At 44.4% G+C, this 17,463-nt stretch overlaps 1 protein-coding gene across 1 annotated transcript in view; it reads right to left on the bottom strand.

Annotated features, from left to right (window-relative positions):
• Nucleotides 1–17,463, bottom strand: part of senp2 (SUMO specific peptidase 2) — a 143,961-nt gene that overhangs the window by 61,191 nt on the left and 65,307 nt on the right. The window contains 2 exon segments of the mRNA XM_070873889.1: nucleotides 5,739–5,839; nucleotides 16,535–16,653. Coding sequence (XP_070729990.1) covers nucleotides 5,739–5,839; nucleotides 16,535–16,653 — 220 coding nt within the window.

Raw genomic sequence — 17,463 nt, 5'->3', positions numbered from 1 at the left:
ACTGCAGGGGCAACGGGGGAGAAGTGTGAGCGTTTGAGAAGAGCCCACATTTTCCTCTCCCCTCTGACCGCCATCTCTCTCATGGGCCACCAGCACTTCCCTGCTAGCAGAGAGTTAGACCTTGCTGCACATCAGTGGTGCCATGAGAATCCACGTCTATGCTGACATCACTCCAATACAGGAGGTCTATGAGCCTCTGTCATTTATGCTCCATAGATAGCCATCTATTTTCCATAGAGACCATGTGCTGTTATGAGTGTCGCATTTGTTGCTCCATGCAGGTGGCCATCCTATCCATGAAAGAGCCTACAGTCACCGTCGCCTACAACACGGTGGTGCTCATGTTGGAGATGGATTCTTCCATTCTCTGAATATTTGCAAACATCACGGTCACCTCTTGCTGCACCTCCAGGATTGCCCTCTTTCTGGATGGCCCTGGAGGTTGAGCATGTGCATGGAGCTGAGCAGAGCTGGGAGCATCCTGCATCCTCCTACGAGGAGTCTCCATTGCTGTCCTGTCTCCACCATCTGCTCTTGCTCACTTGTGACTTGTGACGGACCCAGTGACAACACTCCTGTATCTCGCATTGGACCCACCGAGGTGTGCGTCTCTGTGCTGATGCTGGGTGCGCTCATGTCTGGTGACGCTGCGTCCTTAGCTGCTGGAGATTCCTCTGAGGAGTCGTCTTGCTCTTCCTCCTAGACAGTGGGGTGGAGTGTGGCTCTTGATGGACCTGTGGGAGAGTAAAGAGATAAGTTAGATATGCCATATGAAGAATGGGTGCCCACACCTTTATGCATTTGGTGACCATTCAGTGGCTGATGATATCAGCCCCCATATGAGTGACTGATGTATGCCATGCAGCTGTATGATACGTCATTCTGTCACCAGGTTTCTGAGATGTCCCCCTCTTTCCGTCTCCCATCTCTAACCACTTGGCCATTCCTGAGCCTTCCAATGCAGCCTCCTCTGCTGTTGATGGTCAGAAATGATGGAGACCCACTTTCATTTCTCTCCCTCTTATTGTGTACTCTCTACTCCTGCAAGGAGTGAAAGAGAAGTTTGAGTGATGGAATGAGTGTAAGGAATGGATGGGTTACATCTTTAGAGGGAGACTATGATGGTTTGGGGTGGAAATGCCAAGTAGGCTCCTTGTTTGTTAGTATGATTGCATTAGGATGAGGTGGAGTGTGAGAGGTGGCTAGTAAGATGGGGATGGGATAATGTAGAGAGAGAGAGAGGGAGGAATGGGTGGACATGCAAGGTATGTTGGTAGGAGTAAGGATATGCAGGAATAGGGTTAGGAAGGCAGAGTGATCGGGATATGATGAGAGCAGGATGAAGCTGAGTGTGGCTTTGTACTCACCTTTCCAGATCTATTGAGATCATTGAAACCTTTCTAGCATTGATCCCAGGTCCTCCTGAACACATCCCTGCTGTTGACCTCCTCTGCAATTTGGAGCCAGGCCCTTTTTGTTACCTGGGGAGGTCTCTTCTGCCCATTGGAAGAGAAGAGGACATCCCTGCGTGCTCTGACTCCCTCCACAAGGATATGGAGGGAGTCATCGGAGAACCTGTGTGCAGCCCTCTGCCTCTATGCAGCCATCTCTCCAACTGTTTGGAGCAATGGAAACCTCCATTGTGCTGCCTGCACACTCCTAGATGAATCTTCAAATGCAATGCAGCCATGGATTCTTAAAATACATCGGCTGAAAACGTGTTATGGATGATGTCATCAGACCAGCACCATTTAATTGGGCTGGGCAGTGTGCAGGGCGGGCTTAATCAGGCCCATTATCGGAAAGTCGTTTTCTGTCGTGGGATGAAAGCAGCAACGGGGTCGCAACCCGCCAAGCCGACCCGCCCAGGTACAGAAAATTCTAGACATGGACTTTTCAGCCTCAAAAGGAGCTTTTTCGGAAGTAGATGGAAAATTGACTACCCCAAGGAAAGTAAAGGGTGGTTATGAATGGAACTGCATTTACATGTCAAGGGAGCACCAACGAGGTACCATTGTGATTGGTGCTGGGACTACTTTGCAATATAAGGAATATTTTGTCACAGAGTATGTTTGCAAAAGAGAACATTGCATCCATTATGGGAAAATGGATAACATTTGAAGTACAGGAAATACAGGGCTACAGGGAAAGGGGAAGACATTGGAATTAGTTTTGGTAATCAGACAGCACAGACACAGGGAAGGGAAATAACTGGTGGGAATATAAACTAAATGGTTCAAGGCTACAAGGCTCACCACACACTTGGGGTACTGGATTTTAGAATGTGGTTTGACCACAAATCCCAGACAGTGATAATTAATCTATACTTGGGACTGATGTGATCACAACTAGAATAATGCGTACAATTCTGGTCACTATACGACAAGAAGGATATTGAAGCATTGGAATCAGTGCTGAAGGATAAACAAACTGATACCTAGTTTAACACACCTAAATCATGAGGAGAGGTTGAAGAGCATGGGATTCTTGACACTGGCGAAGGCCCAAGAAAGGTTTTAAAAAGCGTGTTCTTGGAACGTGAACGACGCTGGGAAGGTGGTATAGATTACCCATCTCTCCTTTCCCTCAGGAAGCAACAGTGGGCTTTCTTCTTGAACAACTGCAGTGCTTGCACTGATGGTGCTCCATGAAGATGATAGGGAATTTAAGGATTTTGACCAATTAATGAAGAAGGAACGGAGGTATACATCCAAGCCAGGATGGCGCATGTCTTGGAGGGGAACTTAGAGGTCCGGGGAAACTGTTGCTCTTAGCTTTCTTGGTGGTAAGAGATTGTGGGGCTGAGAGGTGTTGTTGAAGCAAGCTTGGTAAAGTTTGTGATTCTTAATAGAATAGATAAATTGAACCCGAATAAAATGTTTGAAATTCCCACAAACTGTAGAACAAAGAGAGATGCCCTCAAGCTTAGAATAAGGAAGATACATAGAAGCTTTCAATTGAACTACTTTATCCTGGATACTCAGCATTATATCTTTAATAAGAGTTTTACACATCCTCTACTATTGTTGTTAATCAATATCCTTGGAAAAGGTTCAGAGAAGGGTCTTTAGATTGATGCCTAGTTTAAAGGCCCTTAGTTATCGGGGCAGGTTTAGAGAGTTGGGCTTTTTACGGGGGAGTGATGGGGGGGTGAGGAGAGAGAGAGGTGCCGATCGGAAGGCTTGGAGCCCGGGGAGGGGGAGTGGGAGGGAGAGAGAAGTCACAAGGCTCCAATTAGTAAAGGGGAGTGGGGGGCGGAAAGAGAGAGAAGTCACAAGACTTTTGGGTGACGTCCATCCATACAGACCTGAGATACACAACTGTGAACCTGTGCTGCCTGCTTTCCTGCCGTTTTGAGCTTCTTTCAAAGATGAAATTTAAGTATGGGGGCAATACTGACAATGCCATACCTTGTGCGAGCCTTCTGCATCATGGTGCTACGTACGAGACAATTGATTTGACTTCATCGCATCAGGAACATCAGAGCCCGTAGGGTGCTGGGCAGGAGGCCTTACCCACCTCGGGTATATCGAGACAGGCGTTTGTACCTCCACCTGAGTGATGCAGACTGTGTCAGAAGGCTGCGTTTCCGCAAAGAAGTTGTAAGTGAGAACTGTGAATTGGTCAAAGCAGACCTGCAACCTAGAAACATCAGGAGGACTGCTTTGTCAGTTGAACTGAAGGTTACAGCTGCACTTTCATTCTATATCTCCGGATCGTTTCAAGCTACAACTGGGGATGTGTGCACCATCTCTCAACATGCAACACATGTCTCCATTCGCCAGGTCACGGCTGCACTGTATGAGGTCATTCCTACGCGCGTAAAGTTCCCCATGCAATCCATGACAGGGCTGTGGACTTCGTTGGATATATTCAAAAGGGAGTTAGATGTGGCCCTTACAGCTAAAGGGATTAGGGGATATGGAGAGAGGGCAGGAGTGGGATATTGAAGTTGCATGATCAGCCATGATCATATTGAATGGTGATGCAGGCTCGAAGGGCCAAATAGCCTGCTCCTGCACCTATTTTCTATGTTTCTCCAGGATTGCTGGCTTACCAAAGGTACAGGGCTGCATTGATTGTACTCACATCGCCTTGCGTGCACGTTTGAAGGATTCAGAGATGTACAGGAACAGAAAAGATTTCCACTCCATTAATGTGCAGCTCATGTGTGACGACATGCATCATATCATGTCAGTCGATGCAAGATACCATGGCAGCACCCATGATGCGTTCATCCTATGCGACAGCGTTATATCTGCCATGTTTCAGCAGCAGCAGCCAGAAGGGCAGAGCTGGCTACTGAGAAACAAAGGGTACGGCCTCACCACCTGGCTCATGACGCCCTTACATGTAACCCAGGCGTAAACTGACCGTCAATACAACGTCGCACATTGCGAAGCGTAGCATCATTGAGAGGACCATTGGCATATTGAAACAGCGTTTCCGATGCCTGGACTATTCCAGAGGCTACTTGCTGTACTCCCAGAGATTGTCGGTCAGTTCACTGTTGCATGCTACCTAACTTAGCCACCACCTGGTAGTGGAAGACCCATCTGCGGTGAGAGTGGCGATGATAATGATGTGGACAATGCAGGTGACAAGCAGGAGGACGACGAGGAGGAGGAAGCCATGCAAAAGATAACAGAACAGACAAATGGTTAGCAGCAGAGGAGGGGGCAGGGTGGGTGGCATGAGTAGGCTCACACATTGCAGGCCAGGCAGCAGGCTGATTTGAAGGACCATGATGAATTTGCAGGACTTACCCTCTCCCTCGAGTGTGGGCCCAGCTTGTGCAGTACTGATTGCTTTTTTCCAGGCAGGACCCATCAAAGCAGCGGCCCTCTCTTCCAAGGGTGTCAGTGGGTGCAGATTTGCCGGGCCTCCTCCTGTTCAGAGTTCTTTCCCTTTTATTATGTGCCATCTTCCTCTGCAAAGATGAAAATGCAACTTTTTAAAGAGGGTGTTTTTCTGCTGGGACATACAGCTGGTGACATTTACAATTGCAATTCCATTGAATAAATGACAGTATTACTTACACTAACTACTTGACCAAGGTCCTGCCACTTCTTTTTACACTGGCCTCCAGATCTCATGGTGGTCACCATTGCACAGTAATCTTATGCAACTTGGTTCCAGCGTTTCTTCATTTCTTTGGGTGGAACTTTAATGTGACCTCTGCTGGTGTCCAGCTCCTGCCATGTGTTCTCAATCACAGTAACTAGTGCCTCCACTTCTTCCTGTAAGAAATTCTTGGTCCATGCACTGCATTGCATCTTGTATAGCTCCAGCTGTGATTTTCCCAATGCTCTCACACGGCACTCCTTCTCACACACACAACTGGCTCTTTAAAAATGTCCGATTGCCAAATCAGAGTTGTACTGAGCATGCGCCTCCATTGGAACGACGTCAAAGACGTAACTTTTTTTCCCCACACATGCGCAGACAGTACAGCTTCGTTTTTCGGCACAGACAGCAGGCTCCACCCACCAAGGTGACTGGACACGCTGCGCGGTGATAAATTCGAATTACACATCGGGGAAACTTTGGCAAAATATTTCTGGCACATTTCTGGCCTAGAAAAACGGGCGTAACTCTAGCAATATGCCAGAAAATGGGCTTGGGGAAAGTTGAGCCCATAATTCCACATTAACAAGTATTAAACAACTTTTAACATTTTCCCAAATAATCAAACTTAATTTTTTCTCAGTGAAAGTTGGTGAAACAGCTATGCTTACCCAGTGTTAGTGTTGACAGTGATATTGGATTGTTTTCAAAGCCACTGAATCTATCCTTGGATCCAGCCTTTACATGACGACACTGGCTGGGACCGGCAGAACTGCAAACAGCAAAGAGTGTGAAACCTTTGAGTAATGTGGCAGCTTTGCACAAAAATAATAATAATGGAGGAATAGTTAGGAGCGCTCTTCCAATCAGTTCTTACTTCGCAAATGAAAAGCTGCCCTTCTTTATCATGACAAAGAACAAATCAGACTTAAAAAAAGAAATAGAAAATGTTGGAAATACAAGCAGGCCCTGCTGCTTCTGAAATTGTTTCAGGTGTTGACCCTTCAGCAAAAGTGGAAAAAGAATAAAACTACTTAATGGAACTCCACAAAACAGATGGTGTTGGGGGGGAGGGGGGTGGCGACATTGGTGGGGTGAGGAAGTGAGATAATGGGAGAATATCCATGCAAATTTTAGTAAAAAGTTGGAAAGAGATGAAGAGTACTGGAGGAAGGATAAAGATATAAAGACATTAAAAAGGCAAAAAAATAGCTCTTTCTCCTGAGTACTCGGCAGACTTTGTGTCAGATCTGGCTCAGTGATAGCATCACGCATCTGAGCAAGAAAGTCATGGGTTCAACCGCTCGCTCCAGAGATTTGAGCACATAATCTAGGTTGACACTCCAAAGCAACACAGAGGGGGTGCTGCACAGTCAGATGTGCCGTCTTTCAGATGAGACATTTAATAGAGGTCCCATCAGCCCTGAGATGGACGTAAGAGATTCCTGAGCACTATTTGAGGAACAGGGGAGTTCCTCCTGGCCAATATCTTTCCCTCAACTAACACCATTAAAAACCGATTAACTCATCATTTATTTCATTGCTGTTTGAGGGATCGAACAGTCTACAAATTGACTGCAGCGATTGCCTGCATTAAAACAGTGACGACACTTGAAAAGTACTTCATTGGCTGTGAAGTGCTTTGGGATATCCTGAGGTTGTGAAAAGTGCTATATCATAGAAGTATACAGCACAGAAGGAGGTCATTTGGCCCATCGTGCTTGTGCTTACTCTTTTGCAAGAGCTATCTAATTAGTACCACTCCCTGCTCTTTCCCCACTGTCCTGCAATTTTTTTCCTTTTCAAGTATATATCCAATTTCCTTTTGAAAGTTACGATTGAATCTGCTTCCACCGCCCTTTCAGGTCATGCATTCCAGATCATAATTCGCAGTGTTAAAAAAAAACATTCTCCTCATCCTGGCTTTTTTGCCAATTATCTTAAATCTGTGTCCTCTGGTGACCAACACCCCTGTCACTGGAAACAGTTTCTACCTATCCACTGTATCAAAACCTCTCATAATTTTTTAAACACCTCTATTAAATCTCCTCCTAACCTTCTTTTCTCTAAGGAGAACAAGGTCAGTTTCTCCAGTCTCGCCACATAAATGAATTCCCTCATCCTTAGTACCGTTCTCGTAAATCTCCTCTGCATCCTCTCGAAGGCCTTGAAATCCTTCCTGAAGTGTGGTTCCCAGAATTGGACACAATACTCCAGTTGGGACCTAACCAGTAATTTATACAGGTTTACCATACCTTCCATGCTTTTGTACTCTATGCCTCTACTTATAAAGCTATATGCTTCTAAAAAAAAAACACAGCTTTATCAACTTGTTCTGCCATCTTTAAAGATTTGTGTATATAAACCCTCGGGTCTCTCTGTTCCTGCACCCCCTTTAAAATTATACCATTTTGATTAAATTGCCTCTCCGCATTTTTCCTTCTAAAATGCATGAAATTTATATAAATGTAACTTTCTTTAGCAACTTCCAACCATTGCTATCCCTCTCTTAGCGAGGCGCAGAGGATGTATGCCATTTTTGTCAGGGCTGGGAGAAGGGCGGTGGGTTTGTAGGACAGATGCATACACTCACCAACAATTCATGTCCCATGGTAAACAGGCATGAGGTCACTCACCTCCAAACTGACTGCACTAACCTAAAATTAAACTGATCAACAAATTGGGTGGCACTATTTTTTTTTTTAAAGTCCAGATTCAAACATTTATTGTATCAGGAGACTGCCGCAAGGATGTGTGAAACAGCCCAAGCAGTATTCTTAAGTCTTTAATTACAACAAAAATGTCCTTACCTCCTGTGTTCCCTAGAGCTGAAGTCACTGCAACCACAATACTACACAAGGAGGCTGGCTTTCCAAAAGTATTTTCTGTCCCACGGTCTGTGCCGCTCTCCCTGAAGATGTAACAAATCCAATGCTATCTTGCCAAGTTCTCGATATGAAATTGGTGTACAAGGCCAGCATGTATCTGAACTGACCTTCAATCCTATACACGATGATGAATGAAATTATAAATATTTAACAAGGGAGAATTTTCTTCTGTCATGGCCAAACAATATATTTTTTAATTCATTCATGGGATGTGGGCATTGCTCCATGGCCAGCATTTATTGCCCATCAGTTTTTTGAACAGTAAGGCTTGCTTTGCTAACTTTTAATTATGTGTAGATATGAGAACACTGCACAGATAAAGTTAGCCAGACAGCTGAGATTTATGGATATGTTTGTGTAGTTTAATTAAAACTCCAACCTTGGCGAAAAGTGATCAATTGATTAGTCAGAGTGCCTTAAGTATGCTTTAGAGCTGAAAGTTTTTGTTTCACGGATGGCACAGTCTACAATTATGTCAAAGTGTAGAGTAGTATGTAAAAAAAAGATTTACATTGATATAGCGCTTTTCGTGACCTTAGGATATCCCAAAGCAGTTTATAGCCAATGAAGTACTTTTTGAAATATTGTCACTATTATAAAGTAGGAAACGCAGCAGCCAATTTAAGCAAGCTCTCACAAATAGCAATATGATAATGACCAAATAATCTGTTTTTGTTTGTTGATTGAGGGATAAATATTGGCCAGGACACGGGGGATACCTTCCCTGCTCTTCTTCAAAATAGTGCCATGGGATCTTTTACGTCCACTTTGGAGAGCAGCCGGGGCCTTGCTTCAACGTCTCATTAGATATAATCTAATACTTCACCCAAGTAGGTTCAGTTTGTAGAAATATAGGATGAGGGTAACAGAATAAGCATATGCAAGGCATTAATGGGAAGTTAGGGATATATATGAACAATTGGGGTTCTGGGGTAGGTGGGACCTGTACAAGTCGGACAGGTTACACCTCAACAGATACGGGACCAATGTTCTCGCGGGTGGTTTTGATAGTACGGTTGGGAGGGCTTTAAACTAGGTTGGCAGGGGGATGGGAACCCAGGAGAGGGATCGGAGCTAATTAGGGTGGGTGAGAGCTCAGATGAACAGAACCCCAAGAAAGAATGCAAAAGGCAGGAGGCAACAGAGCAGAGTAGCACTGGGGTAAGTGTAAACCACAAGGTGATAGGAAGGGACAATATGTATGAATATAAAGGGTCTGCAGGAGGGGTCAAAACTAAAAATCATGGTTTAAAAACTAGTATTAAAACACTCTACCTAAACGCACGTAGCATTCGAAATAAAGTAAATGAGTTGACAGCACAAATCATTACAAATGGGTATGATTTGGTGGCCATTACTGAAACATGGTTGCAGGGTGGCCAAGACTGGGAATTAAACATTGAGGGGTATCTGACAATTCGGAAAGATAGACAAGAGGGGAAGGGAGGTGGGGTAGCTCTGTTAATGAAGGATGATCTCAGGGCAGTTGAGAGAGACGATATTGGCTCTAATGAACAAAATGTTGAATCATTGTGGGTGGAGATTAGAGATAGTAAGGGGGAAAAGTCACTGGTGGGCGTAGTTTATAGGCCCCCAAATAATAACTTCACGGTGGGGCAGACAATAATCAGGGGAATAATGGAGGCATGTGAAAAAGGAACGGCAGTAATCATGGGGGATTTTAACCTACATATCGATTGGTCAAATCAAATCGCACGGGGTAGCCTTGAGGAGGAATTCATAGAATGCATACGGGATTGTTTCTTAGAACAGTATGTTACAGAACCTCCAAGGGAGCAAGCTATCTTAGATCTGGTCCTGTGTAATGAGACAGGAATAATAAACGATCTCCGAGTAAAAGATCCTCTCGGAATGAGTGATCACAGTATGGTTGAATTTGTAATACAGATTGATGGTGAGGAAGTAGTGTCTCAAACGAGCGTACTATGCTTAAACAAAGGGGACTACAGTGCGATGAGGGAAGAATTGGCTAAAGTAGACTGGGAACACAGTTTAAACGGTGGCACAATTGAGGAACAGTGGAGGACTTTTAAGGAGCTCTTTCATGGTGCTCAACAAAAATATATTCCAGTGAAAAAGAAGGGCGGTAAGAGGAGGGATAACCAGCCGTGGATAACCAAGGAAATAAAGGAGAGTATCAAATTAAAAACCAATCGTATAAGGTGGCCAAGGTTAGTGGGAAACTAGAAGATTGGCAAAATTTTAAATGACAGCAAAGAATGACTAAGAAAACAATAAAGAAAGGAAAGATAGATTACGAAAGTAAACTTGTGCAAAACATAAAAACAGATAGTAAAAGCTTTTACCGATATATAAAATGGAAAAGAGTGACTAAAGTAAATGTTGGTCCCTTAGAAGATGAGAAGGGGGATTTAATAATGGGAAATGTGGAAATGGCTGAGACCTTAAACAATTATCTTGCTTCGGTCTTCACAGTGGAAGACACAAAAACCATGCCAAAAATTGCTGGTCACAGGAATGTGGGAAGGGAGGACCTTGAGACAATCACTATCACTAAAGAGGTAGTGCTGGACAGGCTGATGGGACTCAAGGTAGACAAGTCCCCTGGTCCTGATGAAATGCATCCCAGGGTATTAAAAAGAGATGGCAGAAGTTAAAGCAGATGTATTCGTTATAATCTACCAAAATGCTCTGGACTCTGGGGAGGTACCATCGGTTTGGAAAGCAGCTAATGTAACGCCTCTGTTTAAAAAAGGGGGAAGACAAAAGGCAGGTAACTATAGGCCGGTTAGTTTAACATCTGTAGTGGGGAATATGCTTCTAGCTATCATTAAGGAAGAAATAGTGGGACATCTAGATAGGAATAGTGCAATCAAACAGACGCAACATGGATTCATGAAAGGAAAATCATGTGTAACTAATTTACTGAAATTCTTTGAGGATATAACGAGCATAGTGGATAGAGGTGTACCGATGGATGTGGTGTATTTAGATTTCCAAAAGGCATTCGATAAGGTGCCACTCAAAAGGTTACTGCAGAAGATAAAGGTACACGGAGTCAGAGGAAATGTATTAGCATGGATAGAGAATTGGCTGGCTGGCAGAAAGCAGAGAGTCGGGATAAATGGGTCCTTTTCGTGTTGGAAATCGGTGGTTAGTGGTGTGCCGCAGGGATCGGTGCTGGGACCACAACTGTTTACAATATACATAGATGACCTGGAAGAGGGGACAGAGTGTAGTGTAACAAAATTTGCAGATGGCACAAAGATTAGTGGGAAAGCGGGTTGTGTAGAGGACACAGAGAGGCTGCAGAAAGATTTAGATAGCCCATTTGCTTAACCTAAGGTTTGGCAGATAGAATACAATGTCGGAAAATGTGAGGTCATCCACCTTGGAAAAAAAAACAGCAAAAGAGAATACTATTTGAATGGGGAGAAATTACAACATGCTGCGGTGCAGAGGGACCTGGGGATCCTTGTGTATGAATCCCAAAAAGTTAGTTTGCAGGTGCAGCAGGTAATCAGGAAGGCGAATGGAATGTCGGCCTTCATTGCGAGAGGGATTGAGTACAAAAACAAGGAGGTCCTGCTGGAACTGTACAGGGTATTGGTGAGGCCGCACCTGGAGTACTGTGTGCAGTTTTGATCACCTTACTTAAGGAAGAATATACTAGCTTTGGAGGGAGTACAGAGATGATTCACTAGGCTGATTCCAGAGATGAGGGGGTTACTTTATGATGATAGATTGAGTAGACTGGGTGTTTACTCATTGGAGTTCAGAAGAATGAGGGGTGATCTTATAGAAACATTTAAAATAATGAAAGGGATAGACAAGATAGAGGCAGAGAGGTTGTTTCCACTGGTCGGGGAGCCGAGAACTAGGGGGCACAGCCTCAAAATACAGGGGAGCCAATTTAAAACTGAGTTGAGAAGGAATTTCTTCTCCCAGAGGGTTGTGAATCTGTGGAATTCTCTGCCCAAGGAAGCAGTTCAGGCTAGCTCATTGAATATATTCAAATCACAGATAGATAAATGTTTAACCAATAAGGGAATTAAAGGTTATGGGGAGCAGGCGGGTAAGTGGAGCTGAGTCCACGGCCAGATCAGCCATGATCTTGTTGAATGGCGGAGCAGGCTTGAGGGGCTAGATGGCCTACTCCTGTTCCTAATTTTTATGTTCTTATGTTCATATGTTAAGAAATCAGGATGACAAGACATTTCATACCATAGAGACTGAATCAACACATCAGAGAAAACTGGAGTGTTTCAATAAGTGAGTTCATTTGCTATCTGACGATGGAGCTTATTTGAATCAGAAATTAAAGCAGAGGAGGCCATTTAGCCCATTGCACCTATACAGCTGTTGGCTCTTCATTTGGAGCTATCCACCAATAATTTTGTTTCCCTACCTGTTCCCCAAATCAGTTTACAATTTTCCTCCCAAATACTTATCCAATTACCTTTTGGATGTTCTTATGATGAATGAAATAATTTCTTCTAACTTCTCTTTTTGCTCTTCTAGTGATCATTCGAAGTCTATACCCCCTTTTTACTAATTCATCAACCAGTGGAAAAAACCTTTCGCTATTTACCCTCTCAAAACCTTTTATCATTTGAAAACTTTGAATGAATCCTTCTTTATGCTTGGTGAAATATTTTTTGAGCGTTTCATCATAACTCCCAAATCCATGACCACCTCTCCCACAACTCTCTATCTGAATCTTTCCAATCAGGTTGCCGCCTCTCCCATAGCACCAAAATGGCCCTAACCAAAGTCGCAAATGACATCCTCTGGGCCCAAGTTTCGGCTCGAGTTGCTCCTATTTTTTTGGAGCAACTAGTTTAGTATGGAGTATCTTAGAAATCGCAATTCTTGGCATTTAGTTTGCTCCAGTTCTAGATAGCTAGAATAGTTTCGTTTTAGTAGTTTTTTTTTTAAAAAAGGGGGCGTTACCAACCACTTAAGCCTGTTTTGCAAGTTTAGGCAGCGAAAAGTTACTCTAAACTAACTTAGAACGGAGTAAGTATCAATTTTTGTACGCTCAGAAGAACCTTGCCTGCACTTTAGAAATTAGGCGCAGGTAGCGAGAGATGGCGGGGGGGGTGGAAGAGTTAGGGGATTTTACAAAGCATTAAACACTTCACTTTTACCAATAGAGAGCCATCATCAATAATAAATCAATAAATCAACCAATGAATAAATTTTTAAAAATCAATTATTAAAAATATAAGTTTCTACTCACCTACTGCAGCACCAGGAGCCCTCCAACAGCCTGCCGAAGAGCTGGTCGGGGGGCCCCGCCGCTGAAGAGTTCGGGCCCCGCCGCCGAGGCGTTCGGGCAGGGCCCACCACCGAAGAGGTGCAGCTCAGGCGGCGCCCGCCACCGGGGAGGAGTTCGGACGGGCCCCGCCGCCGAAGAGGTGCTGTTTGGACGGGACCCGCCACCGGGGAGGTAAGGGCAGTGGCGACGAGGCGAGGCGAGGGACAGTGAGTAAGGCAGGCCACTCAGCCCGGGATAGGGGCGGCGAACAGCGCGACGTCCCATCGGCCAGGGATAGGGTCACCCGGAGACAGGATGCGCTGGGAGGGCCAGGAGCTACTGCGCACGTGCGCATCTGCCAGCACTCTTTTTGGCCCAGGACTGTAGCTCCACTCCCAGCTGCTTGTGCTGCGCTGCGTTGACTGCGAAACAGGCCTGCTGGACTCTGAGAATCGCTCGGTAAGTTTTAGCCGCTTTTTTAATTCTAAAAAATAGGCGGGCCTCTCGGAGTGCGCCGTTCTGGCAGGACATCCGAAACTTGGGTCCTCTATAACTGCGACTGGGATGCATTATCCCTCCTCGCCCTCTTCAACTTCTCTTGACACGGTCAATCAATCCTTTTCTCTGAGCTATTTGATCATAGCCAGAGCATCACCATCAATGGCTGCTCTTCTCACTCTGCACCACCACCCCTCACTCTGCACTCTCAGGAGTCTCCCAAGGATCTATCAATAACCCTCTTCCTCCTCACCTGAAATTTAAATAAATATTTTCATTGCTCAATGTAGTTGCCATACTCTCTGTAACTTTCTCCAGCGTCACAAATCTCTCCCCCGCTCCCGAACTCGCTGTTCATTTGACTCTGGACTCTCTCCCTACAATTGGCAGACGTGCCTTCAGTTGCCACTTCCCTATGGTCTGAAATTTCCTCCTATCCCCCTCCTTCTCCACCTCAACCACCCTCAAGAAAACCCAACTCTTTGACCAAGCTTTCGGTCATCCCTCCTACTGTCTCTTTCTCTGGTTCTGTGTCCATTTTTCCCCTTGAACCTTGATGAAGCACCTTGGATATTTTTCTACCATAGAGGCATTATATAAACTTCTTGTTTTTGCAAATATGAGCTCTCATTCCTGATATCAATCTTGTGAATCTGTGCTGGACTCTTTCCATGGCTCCAATATTCTTCCCATAAAGCACACAATACTTCATCAGTAGCTTTAATAGCATTTTAGAAAAATTCAATGTCACTTTCTTGCTTCCATATTCAAAACCCCTCTACCTAAAATCCACAATCCTATATTTACCTTTTTTATGGTCTTTTGTGGCTGCACTCCAATCTTTAAAGAACTACATATCTGCATCCCTCAATCTCTTTGTTCTTCCACTCTGTTAAGAAACTTTCTGTTGAGGGAGTATTTCCCTTCACTGTTCTTTCCCTCTCCCCCACCCCCCAAAAAAGGTCCCATTTCACATTTTCCTGTATTGAACTGCACCTGCCACCTATCTGCCCACTCTGCTAATCCTTCTCTGTCCTGCATTCTTCCTCACAGAAAGTGTATATTTTTACTCATGCCATCCAAGTTACTTACTTCAGACAGGAAGGCTACGATTGCCATCTATTACCTTGCTATAAATTGCAGAAATGAACTTTACCAAGCATACAATGTAATCTTAGAAACTGAATTGTTATATTCAGCTGTTGTTTATTGTAATGGTGAATGGGGTTATGCTATGTTATACAAAAACTGTAACTTTGGAACCAAGTTTACAGTTATATTTGTGATGGATGGGTAAGTATCTTTGCATAAGAAGTGAAATAAGGCAGTTATCTGTAGTACACTGAACAGTGTTTAGTCCAGTGCAACACTTTACTCGTTTGATGGCTGTAACCATCATTTAAATTGAGTTATTATATGTCAGACAACCAGAGCCAAATTAAGCAATGGAATAGAATCCATATGCATAAAACGAAATCCCAAACATCAACTTGCTGACAGTTTTAATAACCCAGTGCTTTGCATCAGAACTCTATCCACTAGTGAGTAGGCATTGAGTCAGAGTGATGGTGAGAACTGCATGAAAGAAAAGCTAAAGGGGCAACACATTTTCTGACAACAGGGCCAGCTGTGGGCAACAGTTGCTTTTGCTGACCTCCAACACCCTTGACTCTCCTGTCTATGTAAACCTAACACAGCAAAAGGCAAGACGATCCTGCGCAGCCATCACAGCATAATACATATTCCTTCCTTTAATGGCTTTTTTCCCTTCGTTTTAATACTTGTTTATTTTAAAACGTGACCTATATTTCATCCCTTTCATTGCATATCATATCCATTTTACTTTCTTTTCACGTGTCCAAATTTGATCCCGTCATCACATCTTCAGTATTTATTATTCAAGAAAATCTTGCAGTTATAGCGCCTTTCATGACCACCGGACGTCTCAAAGCATTTTGCAGCCAATGAAGTACTTTTGGAGTATAGTCACTGTTGTAATGTGGGAAACCCTTAATGGCAGCATAATCCAAAATCTAATAGTGTCCATAACCAAAGTCTCTCATGCAAGGGAAAGTCTGACATTTTTTAACAATTGTTACTGGTCGCTCTTTTGTGAATTAACAACGTGAGAAATGTTGATGATGGAGAATTTTAAACATGTAAAGTCAGCATTAAACTCTCGTCTCAATTCGATGCCCCAGTAATTTTAGCTCCGCTCTAAACAGCACCCTCCAGTGTGGCATTTTTGTGAAGTGAAATAATAACCCCCCCCACAAAAAAATAAGAGTAGAAATTAGGGTCGACTCTGCTATCCGTGTCCTAACCTCGCTCCAAATCCCGTTCATCCATCACGCTGTGCTCACTGGCCTACATTGGCTCATGGTTAAGCAACACCTCAATTTTAAAATTCTCATCCTCGTTTTCAAATCCCTCCATGGTCTTGCCCCTCAATGCCTTTGTAACCTCCAACAGCCCTACAACCCTCTGAGATCTCAGTGTCCTCGAATTCTGGCCTCTTGTGCATCCCCGATTTTAATTGTTCCACCATTGGGGGCAATACCTGCAGCTGCTTAGACCCTAGGCTCTAGAATTCCCTCCCTAAACATCTTCATCTCCCTATCTCTCTCTCCACCTTTAAGACACTCCTTAAAACCTACCAGTTTGACCAAGCTTTTGGTCACATGTCCAAATATCTCATGTGGCTCAGTGTCAAAATTTGTCAGATAACGCTCCTGTGAAGGCCTTGGGACAATTTACTACATTAAAGGTGCTGTATAAAAGCAAGTTGTTGTTGTTGAAACAGATAACTTCTTCAAACATAAAAATCATTGATACTAACATATGTTGTGTTGCACTGAATGCAGAAGCAGAGAGTTGCTGCTTAGACTTTCTGTCCAATCCTGCAGCTACCAGTCGTAACAGGAGTCGATACTGTTCCTTCTCATTCTTCTCTGTGCTCTGCAGAGAGAAAATAAAACAATGTTTTAAATTCTTGAAATTGTCCCCAACCCCTCCTTTCCTGAAGGTGCTGACTTGTTGGGGTACAACTGCAATACCATTTTTCATTTGTGAGCCAAGATATGATCATCGGCAGACTATTCAACCATAGGGCATGTCACAGATGAGCTCAATGTTGTCCTCATCAGATCCATACATGCACATTTCCAGCAAGGTGCGGAGTGTCACTGGATGGCAATCAGGAACAGGAACCAAGGCCAGTTTACTCTCTCTAACCCAGTTGTGCTGCCGCCAATTGTAACACCCCTACTGCCACCTGGCTGATTGCAACTAATTCAGACCAGCGTAGGGACTGAGTTTGGGACCTTCACAATCTGTACAACTCTGCTATTCAATGCCTCAGACTGAGCTACTCTAGTTCTGGAAAAATAGAAAATGCACAACTCATCAGTCAACAGCTGAAAGAGAAGGCAGCTTTATCCAGGGGTTGGGGGTGGGGGGGCTCTTCTTTCTCCTTTCTCCTCCATGCTGTGCTCAGCTGGGACTTTACAAGTTCATGTGAAGAAGGTCAAAGGACTGAATGGTGGGGGGAGGGGCAGCTCTGGATGAAGGGCAGGGCGGGGTGGGGCGGAATGGAGAGGATCTGGATGTAAAGCGGGGGCAGGGCGGGATGGAGAGTGGGGGCGGGACAGGTCTGGATGGAGAGCGGGGGTGGAATGTACAACGGGGGCGGGGCTGATCGGGATGGAGATTTGGGGGGGGGGGGGGGGGCAGGTTTGGACTCGTCCTCTGAGGCAGCATTGTCAACAC

Source organism: Pristiophorus japonicus, chromosome 3 (genome assembly GCF_044704955.1).
Source record: "Pristiophorus japonicus isolate sPriJap1 chromosome 3, sPriJap1.hap1, whole genome shotgun sequence".
NCBI classification, from domain to species: domain Eukaryota; kingdom Metazoa; phylum Chordata; class Chondrichthyes; family Pristiophoridae; genus Pristiophorus; species Pristiophorus japonicus.
Note: the sequence above shows the minus strand (reverse complement) of the source record. Positions and strands in the feature narration are given on the sequence as shown.